The 12,517-nt window shown below is 40.6% G+C and overlaps 1 protein-coding gene across 1 annotated transcript in view; it reads left to right on the plus strand.

The window, feature by feature from the left end:
• Nucleotides 1–12,517, plus strand: part of LOC138589521 (metabotropic glutamate receptor 4-like) — a 140,935-nt gene that overhangs the window by 105,436 nt on the left and 22,982 nt on the right. The window contains exons 4-5 of the mRNA XM_069659841.1: nt 1,912–2,066; nt 2,707–2,847. Of these exons, the coding sequence (XP_069515942.1) occupies nt 1,912–2,066; nt 2,707–2,847 (296 nt within the window). The remainder of the gene's footprint in view (nt 1–1,911; nt 2,067–2,706; nt 2,848–12,517) is intronic.

Here is a 12,517-nt window from a genome sequence, read left to right on the forward strand (position 1 = left end):
CAGCATCACAGTTAAACAATCACTCTTAAGGTTCCATCCCTGTGTCTTAACCATTATTTTTAATGATCTAAAACAGATAATGCTCCGCACATGTCTTACTTGTTTCTGGGTTTTTTTTCCTGTTCTTATATGTGGGATATAATAACACAGATTGTATTAATGCCACTGACAGTTAGGGCTGTCACGGTACTGAATTCTCACAGTACTGACTTTTTCTAACCGCTGTGAAACACTAACTCCAACTTGCGGTTCGGCGGTTAACGGCCGCCCCAGCCCGCTGCCGGAGTATGTTTTGTTTATTCAACTATAGCGCATCTGCAAGGTGGTAAAATATAATCGACATGAGTGAATACAGCATGAGTCTAGTTTATTACGTCCCTATCCTTGATTGTTGAAATGTAATCCGTGGTGACCGGCTAGTTGTTGTTGTTGTAGTGGCTAAACGAGCATGTGGCGAGACTGCACACGGGCGCCGATTAGATGCGCAGAGGCTTGAAACAGCAGTGCTCCGTTTCTTTTGCTGATCACTTAAAAATGAGTTGTTTGATAATGTATCGTTCTGTACGGGAAAGATGAGGAGCTTCCCTGGGTCGCATTGAAAGGGAGTTTACTGCGTCCCTCTAGATTTTAATGCCTCAGAGACCCAGAACGCGCACATGGCAACATCACTAGGTCTATGCGGTTGTCGTCACATAACCGTGGTGTTGCAGTCATGCGGTTACCATGACGGCCCTACTGACAGTTACAGCGAAAACCTCCCAGGAGAATTATATGTTGTTAGAAATGTTTCACACACTCCTGACAAAGGTCCAGAGAGGTCAAAAGGTCGGTATAATAAATAAAGAGTGATGCTGAGTAGGGTCACTATTCATACATACATAAAAATGACTTTCATCTTGGTTATGCTAGGTTTTCTTGGGAGCCAAGTTACCAGTTAGCTCACATTAAAGAACTGAGTGTGAGTTGGGAACTTAACCTGACTGCTGTCAAAGTTTGAGCGGGTTGTTTTGGAAGGGAAAATTGTATCTCCAGGAACCAGACAGTGCATCTTCACTTCTCTCGGTGTTATTTTCACCTCAGAATTGCCTGCCTGTCTGGTCATGTCCCCTTTATGTAATCTCCTGACGTAAGAAAATCTATCTCTTTCATTTTTCTTACATGGGGAACATAATTGCATTTTAAGACATGCTCATTTCACTAAATTTCTGGAGACCAGACACAGAAAAAATCATTACCAATCAAAGAGAAATCCTTGGGGGTTGTAAAACTAAGGTAAAGACATAAAAAGTTAGCCGGATGACTCACTGCTCGCCCACTTCTGGAGTAATTATTTTACAAGGTTATAGCGTCCTCCTTCATGCAGCAACAAAGTCTTATAAGAGATGTAAAGACAGCACGTGTCATGGAGGGTAAGAATGTCCTCTCAATACAAAATTATGTTTACCATTTACTTTGGAACAGTATGAGGGAAGTAATGCGTCACATGCCAGGTGGCTGTGTTTAAATTTTATGTTGCTGTGCTCAAGCTTTCTTGATGAAACTCTGCTGCTACAGCAGAGCGTGCTGGCAGTTTTTTTATAGCTCCCCGAACTAACTTCCACTGGCAACAAGCCTGGACAAATGTAGCAAGGGTGTCATTCTGCCAGAGCCAAGAAGTCGTCCACTGCACTGGGAACGGATAGTGTGTCTATGGTGGCTTTTCAATTCTACTTAACTGCCTCATTGCAGCTTTGTCCAGACTCAGAATAGAATATTCCTGTCGTGGTAGCACCTGTGTGGCAGCTACACTTCCCCTTTAGGGTGCATTTAAACAGCCTGCTCATTGCTGTATATGCATGAAATATATCAAAACTCTGACAGCACAGCAATTTATGGTTCAATTATACATCGCTCTCCTTCTGTGTCCCAAAGGCGGCTCCTTCTAGCAGCTAAGAAGGCCAACCAAACGGGACATTTCATCTGGGTGGGTTCAGACAGCTGGGGCTCCAAAATCTCCCCCATACTCAACCAGGAGGAAATGGCGGAAGGGGCTGTCACCATCCTGCCCAAACGACAGTCCATCAAAGGTATTTATAACATACTACCTGACTTCACCTTACGGAAAGCTCAAAATGGTTTATTTTCTTAAAAAAGAAGGTTTATAATGAGGTTAAAACTTTTACTTTTTCCTCTTTTCTGATGCATGATTGATTAATCTGTGGATTTTCGCGACTATCACTTGGTTCATAAATCCAAGTCTTTACAATTCGCCAGAACCCAAAGTAAAGTCTTCAAATTACTTCCCTAAACAAACCAAAAGTCAAAGAGTAAAGACTGGATTTACTTTCTATAGATGGCAAAAAGAAAAGCTGCAAATTCTCTTTCAAGAAGCTGGAATCAAAAAGTGGCAGTTAATCGATTAACATAATAGTTGGCTTTTAATTTTCTGTCAGTTGACTAATCGATTAATCGTTGAAGCTCTACTGTATTGTCTGTTTGCCTCTATGAATAATGGCTCCCGTCTACATTCAACATAATGGTTGTATTGGGAGTGCTTCAGACGGCCATTAATGTGCTTTATTGTCAAGTGTTTTGTTATCGCGGTTACTAGACATTTCTCTTGTAAAGGGTTTTAAATGAACAATGACCTAAACCAAACACACACCTACAATATTCTAAAGTATAAACACGATGGTTTAAATTCTAACGGCATCTTATTTCTCTCAGGTTTTGATCGCTACTTCATCAGCCGGACGCTAGAGAACAACAGACGGAATATCTGGTTCGCGGAGTTCTGGGAGAATAACTTCCAATGCAAGCTCAGCCGGCACGCTGTGAAGAAAGGATCGGGCATCAAAAAATGCACAAGTGAGTGTACACTCAACAGCAGAGAAGGCACTCAGTCAATGGAAAGCACTCAATCAATGACCAAGAATATCGATTGCATCTCCTGTGAATACATTATGTGTGTGTACTTGGTATGCATTGGTAAATGTATTTGTCATCAGGGAGAAGACAATGACGCTTCTCTAATTTAGGTTAAATGTAATTGATGTAGATAAGTGAATGGGAATCCCTCATTTCGTCCCAGATAAATTAATGTTCCCCATTACTCGTCTGTTGGCTGGTTCAATTTCGCAGTCAAGCGACAATAGTAATCACGAAACTATGCCACAGCAAGCGCTGAAAATATAATCAATAGTAAATCCAATCAGCCCATTAGAAACAAGCGTTCAGGTCATTAAAATCAGTATGTTCTCCAGGCCTGTCTCCCATTCCACTGTGCAGCGCAACGCTGCATCTCAACTAGTCCAGGCTGCAACACGTTCTTCATATGTATGTTGGATGGTTCAAGACAAAAACACACTCTGGAAAAGCAGCCTGTTCTCTGGCATTGAGAAGTGTCGACTCGACAGGCTGAAACTGCATTTTTCTGGTCCAACATAATAGCGCTCATATTAGCTGCTTGAAGATAAGAGTCACAGGTTTATGCTTACATAAAAAAAACATTATAAAGTTATAGACATTATTTTCTAACAGTCTGCTGCAGGAGAAAAGTGCATGAACTATTATACGAGTATGCTATTGAGCTTCAAGATTGGGTAGAAATTTCAGGTTAATTTATATTTGATGCAAACTCTCGTAGGCCGTCTTGCTTACTGTTGGAATATTTATTGATTTAATACTTGATTACTGTTTGTGCAACAAGAGCGCAAAGGCAAAAAGTAAGAACAGGATATGACTTCAAAAACTACAAATCTGAGTATTTAGCTATAAATATTTCAGCTGCCTTGCCAATGCAAAGCTTGGAATTTTGGCTAGTTGTGCAGACTTTTAGATGAAAATATGGGCGACACGCTTCACAGCCTACAATATTTCTTCACATGGTTATTCAATGGACATTAGTCACATTCACTGTTGTGAGACACAAAACAGTTCTCATCGTAGTGTGCGAGATGGGCTGATGAATGGTTTAGATCATTGTAAATAAAACATGTATTTTATGTCTGGAAGGAAAACAAGAGTCAAATCTCTAAAGCATTGAGATTTGAGCACAGATGTTGCACACACTGTGTCTTTTTGTGATCCTCATAAGAAAGAAAAAAGTAGTTGAAAACGACAATTGCATTTAAGCCTCGGGGACTCATTTAAAGACGTCAATATATAAATGATGTGGAGAACAGATGGAAGAGAATCATTACAGACTGTTGTTTTTATTAGAATTATTCAATTTGGCTTTCTAATCAAGTTGACTTAGGAGACTGCAACCTCAAAATGTCACTGAATACCATCGGAGACGCACTAAATTGGCACAATAGATGAAGCGGCAAAGCTCAACAATTAAGCAGAGATTTAATTGTTACTTCTTTTAACAACAGCGAGTCCCTTGGCAGAAGAGAGAGATGCTTGCAACAGCACATACTTGCAGGCTTCATGAGAAAACATTATCTTACATTATTTATGTATTTATCAGTTGTCATGGTGTCTGCTCTTGAGCTAAATTGCTGCAGGTCCTCCTCTGACTCTGAGCAGCCTCCGGGGTAAAGTAAATTTTTACAGCCAAGAGCTACAATTATTTCAGTCAAGCCTTTCGGAAGAACTCTCTCAATCCCCCCATTGTTCCTTTTGTAGGCACAATCATTTCCTGTCCCCAATTCTGCTGTTTGTTAGTCACTGTACTGCTGCATTGTGTGGACCATCCACTGTAAAGAAAGAAACAAGTTACAAACAAATTAAAGGAGAAACTTTTAACCTCAGAATCCAATAAGTTGTTCCTGACTTCATTGTTATTAAAGTAGCCTGTACAGTCATTTTCCAGGACTGAGACATAATAGTGTATCTTACTTAGACAGAGAGGAAAACAACACAGAGTGCAGATGTATAATTCACGTCCTATTGCTGCTCTTTTCCCTCTCTTGTCGGATCTGCTGCCCCAGAGGCCAGGATTTACTTTGTTGACAATTTTACAACGTCACCCCCGATTCACAGGTCATTCCTCTGCTCTGTGTGCACGTTCCCAGAATGCAAAAATACCATCAAGGGCTCCTAAACAGGCCATAAGCGTAATACCTTCAATATATTTGTTAAATTACTGTTTTGCCTTTTTTTATGGTACAGTATGTGGTGTAATACAACCGTCCTGCGATAGATCCTACCTTCATTAAGGTCATAATGTTCAGGTTTTGCTGAAACTGCTTGAGAGAAATGTTTCATGATCATTTTGGAGGGTGCAGTCTGTGGAGCCATTTAATTGTATTATATTATACAGAAAGAGGCTTTTCTGTAATTTAGCTTCATTGATAAAACTGAGATGGAAAAACTATTCAAACAACTGTCTGTAAACTAAATGACTCAATAGTAAGTGTTGCGCCAGGAGCCTCTTTTTAGACTGTGATTTCAACCCAACAAACCTCTTCGTCAGCTTAACTTGCAAACTTTTTCAGATGTTGAAACAGCATTTTTTCACTTTTTGGGCCTGCGTCCACTAACTATTTTTTTGCACTGGCAGCGTCTATTTCCAATCCAAAACCAATGCAGTTCAGCGTTTTCAGCGCTGAGTGTCCTCAGCACAAAAACGCCTGTTTTCAGCTGTCTTCTTTTGTCGCTGCACTCACAGCGAGTTCAAAATAGTTCAACTTTTGGAACACCGCCACGCTAATCAATGTCACTTCTCCCGCACCGACCAAAATCAAGAAGGGGCAGGAGTTCCGATATCAACTTTGTCATCAACACTGGCGGAGGAGAATTTCCTTGTCTAGAGCTGCTGCTAACGCCAGGACACCATTGATCTGTTTTCTTTGTAAAATGTCCTTGAATCAAAGCTCATTTCAAGCATACAGTGCAGTTTAAAACAGACTTAATGCTCACTAAACAACTTTCTTAACCTAGCAACAGTAAGAGCCGATGAGAAGCGCTCTGAAATTGCGGTTGTGGGCACTGCCAGTGCAAAAAACACAGTGAGTGGACACAGGCCCTTACTGACACAAGAAAAAAAGGCCTTTAGCATGATGACAAATCAAATGTAGCGCTGTCTCTGGAAACATGCTTGGACTGGGTTGCTGGAGAGAGAACTTCCTCAAATCCTACACAGTATGAGTTAAACCCAAAGAAGCACCACCAGTCTCTATAAGTGACAAATATTGCTCTTATTATTAGCAGTTTCTATGTGGAGGAATCAAAAGCTGGACTGGCTTCATGATGAACATCCTCCTGCAGTCTTGCTACTTTCATTATGCTGTTTGAGGTAGTGGTCAACAAGGAAAATGAATGATTCAATCACTTTTTATGGCTCAATAAAAACAAATGGCTCCAAATCTGAAGTTATTTTATGACACTTTACACATAGAGCAGGTCTAAATGGCACAGTACAATTCCATTGTACTACTTAAATTGACTGTATTTCTTCAATCATAAGACACATATATATAAAATAAACATATTTGCATTTAGAAATTCTCTGTATATAAATGCGGTCACACTTTTAAAGTAGTGAACCCCTTCCATGTTTCAAATTAGAGCACTGTGCTATCAGGCTTATAAAGGGCACAGCCAGTTTGCCCTCAGTTCTTTGACGTCTCTCTGTAAGTATCATTAAAAAAAACAGGGTTTGGTTTCCACAACAGCACAATTGAAAACCCACAAACTCCTCCAACTACACACGTGTGAGGTTCATATAAAATACAACACTCTCACTTGTTTAAAGGGGAGTTGTTGTGTAGAATCGAACAATCCTCAAGTATGCTCTTTCCTCCGCTCGGAGCATTGACTGTACATGGCACTATTTCACGCTGCTGAACCGTAAAACATGATCCTGTTTTCCAGAGCAGAATGAACCAGAAGTGGCTGATACAGCTGAGAACTTGTGAAAAGAGAGACAAATTGTTTATAACTGAAAGATGTCAGACAGTAAGAGATGATCCTTTTCAGCACACATTGCATTTGTCGGTTACGAGAGGAGCTGAGGCATCAATCACATTTACATCTTTAAATCTGCCGCGTTGGAAATGTAACTTGCTTAAAAACATGGAAGGAGATTGTTCGGTGATTTACTTGTGTATCTGTGATTTAAGAAATGCATCATTAGCCTTTTTTGCATCTGAAAAAATGTGAAGAATTTTAGGCAGCAGAATACAGAGAAAAGCAGTATGCTATTAGTCCAGTCATTTCATGCAGCTTTTAAGTTTTCTGCCTTCCTGGGCTGCTGGAAAGATAATGACATCCTCCGCAGGTGTGATGTTTTTGTTGACGTCACATTGAGCACACGTTGAGGTGCACAGTTTGACTGAAACATTGGCTTTAGTCACTCTGTTTCTTTGCATCCCTGCAGAAATGAGTCATCAAGGCTGCCAGACTCGAGCACATGCCGACATGCTCAATTGTCTGATATCCATTCCTCACTGAAAACACCAAGGACACCGCGTGCACTTACGCAATGATCGTCGCCTCTCCGAGTCCTTCCAGAACAAATTAAAATGTCAAGGTTCAAGAGATGAACCAGAACACAACAAGGAGATGTTTTGGAATGACTCTTATTTACCTGATTTAGAGTAATGATAGCAATTAGGTAGTAATTTGTTTGCTCAGTTTCTTACCTGGACATGTCCTATAATTAATTCTTGTTCAGAGGCAGTTGGAGCAAGAAAATGTTGTTTCCAAGAGCTTCCAGCTGCAACAATGAATTCATGTAATCTGCCACGCTGTGTTTTTGGAAGCCGTTATGACAAGCACTGCGGTCTATTTTTGTCCCTTGGGTGGCGATGTCCAATCTTCTTAATTAGAGTAAGAAAACAGGCGGGGTTGGCTGTGGGTGTCAAGCGACGTATGTCAAGCCACTTGTACGTCCATATTAGATCATTTAAACTGTTATTTTAGAATCTCTTATGCAAAAACACACAAGTGACCTCAGTCTGACATCACTCAGAGTTCCCCCCAAATCAGAGAGGGTAATTATAGTATTTTGTACATTATCTTATACATTTCTACAACATAATTCCAGTTTGAAATGTTTATCACAGCAGCAGAACACAGCTTGTGTTTGGCGTCCAGGCTCCAACCTCATCGCTCCTCGCAGATTTATTCTACATGCAGAAATTTGAGCAGTGATGAGATAATGTCTTTGAGCCCCCCAGCCGGAGCCTGCAGGTGGATGCTGGGGTGGTGGTGGGGCCGAGAGCAGTACCGACGCAGGGCGGAAAATCTCGCAGCTTAATAGAGCGACGAATTGGGAGGAAGTGTTTGTCAGGTGATTGGGGAGAATGACACACATCAAGTGTGAAATCAGTGCAGCTTGAGTTGCCTGCCTGAAATAGCTCGCAGGCGTCGCTCCATTTGAGTAAGAGAAAGTGTAGTAAGTGTAACGTTGGTCAAAGATGCTCCGTAACCAAGAGAGCGAGCATGAGGACATACGAGAACACACAAGAGCTTGCGAGACAGCTGCGGTAGATTTGGGTTTTTTTCACATCAAATATTTATTTTAATAACCGAATAGTTGTTTTTTTATTACAATTCAGTTATGTATCCGAATTCAGGATAAACGATATGTCTATATCTGTAATACATGTACAAATGCCCATCAATTTTCCAGAGACAGAGCTGGCAGCTTCAAAATTCTTCTTTTATTGGGAAAACAACTTAAAATGCGACACTACAATGTGAAACAACCAAAGCAGAACTCCCTACTTTTAGCATTTTCACAGAAATATATAATAAAAACATCACGTATCCATACAAAGGAGTGTTACTTAAAAACATTTTGACCCACTATGTCAGAATGAACTATGGCCTACAAAGTAAGACCCATCTTGAATAGACAGTCTATAATGCTCAGAATCACAAAGAAAGATATCAGTGAGCACGAGTAATAGAATGATTTTTTCCGCCTGTCCGCCAAGAATGAAAGACCGGATTTGCCTCCATTCAAAGAACTATTGAAAGCCGGAGCGTACAGTGTGACCCTGAGCTTCTGGATCATTGTGTTCTTTCACATTCTGAAGGTTTACCTTGATGAAAACACCTGAAGCAGTGAGAAACTAAGATAACGCTGCAAGGTTTCATCGTTATTGACATCAGCTAGTTTTGCACTGCTGACTAACCTAACTGTGACTGTGACTAACGGTGCTCTTCGGTCTGCCATTGAAGCCGTGTTTGAGAGGAATAAGGTCTTTGAACATACAGTTTGTGTTAAAAATGGATGTTTGCTGGTGTTTCCACAAGTTTTGTGGAAGGCTTGTGAAAGCTGCTTAAACTAAACTTCAAACACTGTGCTTTATTCAAGATTTATGAGTCCAAGGGGAACGGAGAGATCAGTCAGATTTGTAGCTGTATTTCTACGCAAATAATGGAAACAAATTGGACACCTGTAGAGAACTACATTATTTGGGATTGGGAGTGTTTGTAACCGGACTCCTTTAGATCCACTCCAGACGTGCTTAAAAGAATAATACTTTTGTTTGACCCGAGTTTCCCCTTTCCTTACCCTGACTTGATTGAAGGAAATTCCTTAATGTAAAGTTAACACCATGACAAGATTTCTTGGTGTAGCTAAGCGTTTAAGCAATATATTTTCGGCACGTTAGCGGTACCTGCAGATTTGGCTTGAGAATGACATATCAACATCGGCAGATATGTAATTTTTCTGCCGATATTTTCCGCCGATAAAACAACGCTTTAATACTGCTTAAATGCTAACTAGCTAAACACCTTTCACAACTCTTAACTAGCTAACAGTTAGCTCACATTCTCGTCATTTTACCGGACTTAACATCAGACATACCGAAAATACACTCACGGCCAAAGCCAACACTAACAGAGTGTAACATAAACATCAGTGCAAAACTAACTTACATATTCATGGACGCACACACGATAAAAAGAGTCCGTCTGCGATCACTGATGTCTCCGTAGTAGGTGTAGTAAACAAGTCCGGGCATGTCTCCCTCTGTTTCAGGGGGGATGCTGTATTCAGGTGCGCTCAGAAATGTGAGTGATCAGACGTGACTTTTTGTATAACACCTCCTCCTTCAAGCGTGAAGAAGAGTGCAAGATGTCTGCGGTTTTTGGACACTACAATAAGAGTAGGCATGATATCCATTCCACTACAGGGGAGACTTGTTGTTCTTTGCAATTAGGTGGAAAAAACCATGTGCCTAATGTATCAGTATTGAAATCATCAATCGGCAAAAAGGGTTGGAAAATTTCGGCACGTCGGATATTGGCAAAAAGTACAGAATACTTTCACCTATTCGCATCCATAATGATCCTTCAATTCCAATGCCCAATAAGGGCATCAAGTTTGACAAGCAATCACAGCAAAACTGGTTGATGTTCAAATGCCAAAAAGGTTTGCAGCCAAAGGTCTGCTTGACCTCAACAAACATGCCAACTTTATCCAGGAGGTTTGACGGTTTTGCCGGCAGCGTAAACGTGTGAGACATCTTGCCAGTAATGAGCCGAACATCTTTGTGTATATTTATGTGTAAAAAAAGGAGGGGGGGGGGGATCCAAATGAGAGGCTGTGACAGCCACAAAAGAGACAGAGTGGCTTACCTGCTTCACTTTGCCTGCAGCACACATTTACAGAATAACTGGCGATATTCGAGCTCTTTAAACATTCACAGACTTGTCGCTGATGTTAAATTGCCTCTTCTAAGCAAGCAAACACTGCGGGAGCGTATAGATAATAACAACAAGACAAACACAAACTATTCATCTATTTAAAGCCAGCACTTGTTAAAATGAAGTGCACTCTGTGTAGATAAGAAATGGCTGCCACACACAATCTTAAAAGGCGTGCCAAAAAACACAATTCCACTTTATCAGCTGCCTCATGTTGTCTTTTTAAAAAATCTGATTATGATGTACTGTTTGCATTATCGTGTGTTGTGCTCGTTCTGTCACAATCTTGAGAGTGAGACGGTGAAAGGTTAAACATTTGTTGTGAAACATTGAAAGTTAACCTTAATTGGAAGCACCAGCGCTAACAACTGAAATACTGCCCCCTTGATGACAGTAATCAGATCATTTAATTATATATTTATGTGTAATTATTAGAGAATGTCAAAGCAATAACAACTGTTCTGTAATTAAGGAACAGCCTGCAAAAGCAGACAGGCCATTTTTTCCCTGGAGCACGCACATTAGCACGCTAAATTGATTGAGGTCCTGCTTTTCCACATTAAGTGTTATTGACATGAGCTGTTATTCAGAAATACTCTTTCAAGTCACTCTTTGATGGTACAAATGAAATGAGGTGCTGTAATAGAAACGATTCTCTTTGCACACATTTTCCCCTCGAGCTGAGCAGAGTTCAAATTCAGGAGATTTAATTATTGCATAAAAGCATCAACCTTCACAGCACAAGGAAACAGAGTGACTTACACGATCTATTGATGCAAATGACTCTATTAAAGGGTGTCACTGTTTTGGTTTCACTTTAATAAGCTTTTAAGTCTTTGTCACAGAGAATAAAAATGTGTCAAATGCTCTCTGTAACTTCAATAATCGCTTGTCTTCGCTGTTTCTGATTACGAAATGAATCATATTTCCGGGGGGGATTCATTTGCATTGCGTTGCTGTTCACATGCTTTTAAAACTTGGCTGCTGCAAGATGTATCTGTCACATTCAGAGGAATTACACTGCAGACAACTAATATAAGATTGTAAGAATCTCAAACACATTCATTGAAAGAGGCGCATATGAACAAAAGAAGCAGCGTACAGCACAGCTGCAGACCTGCCAAGCCTGAAGAGCAAAAATAAGTAGTACCCTCTGTGCAGGCTGAAAGTTTTAGTTTCTGCACGCACTAGGGCTGCACGATATTGGAACAAACATACATTGGGCTAACTTTTTGTTCTGCGATATTGTTTTGCGATTTTTAAAAATATACAGGAAACGCAGTTTATGTTCATATAAACAATAAACAATCATATCTTTTATTATTTGGGACTTTTAAGTCTATTTGCTTCAAAACCCCTCCTACTTACCACACTTGGTTCAGACTCCAACATGAAAGAGCAAAGAGATTTCAGGTTGAGGAACACATTTCTTGTTGTGTTATTTTTTTACAGTGTTAAAATGTATGTTTTAGCAGCAGCGTGATCAGCTCGGTGACAGTAACTTAATTAAAACCAAAACTCAAATTTGTGCTGCAAGTGTAGCCGCTAAAAGTAAACACTCCGTGGCACTTCCGCTCTGTGAACTGTCCCGTTTATATTGCCACAGCGTTAACCAGCACTGGGACGAGGTGCAGCTGTTAACGGGAATACTCTCACTTATAAACCACTTCGTGAAACAGAGCCTCGATTATCCCGCCGACATCATCAGTGACTGCAGCAGCTCCGTTACAAGAGGTGGCTAGCCATCTGTCGAACGTGACAATCTTTGATATTATTTCACATACACTCATACTACATCCCCTATTTACCTTGACAAACGTGTTCATCAGGGCACCAGGGCAAGAGGACATAGATCTGCTGACTGCATGAGCAGGATTAATGAGCCCGGAAAGTGAGGCGGAGGGAGGACTGGGGAGGGGTCATA

This window comes from Semicossyphus pulcher, unplaced genomic scaffold (assembly GCF_022749685.1).
Source record: "Semicossyphus pulcher isolate SPU_LCO1_2020_fin unplaced genomic scaffold, fSemPul1.0.p SCAF_13, whole genome shotgun sequence".
Lineage (NCBI taxonomy): Eukaryota > Metazoa > Chordata > Actinopteri > Labriformes > Labridae > Semicossyphus > Semicossyphus pulcher.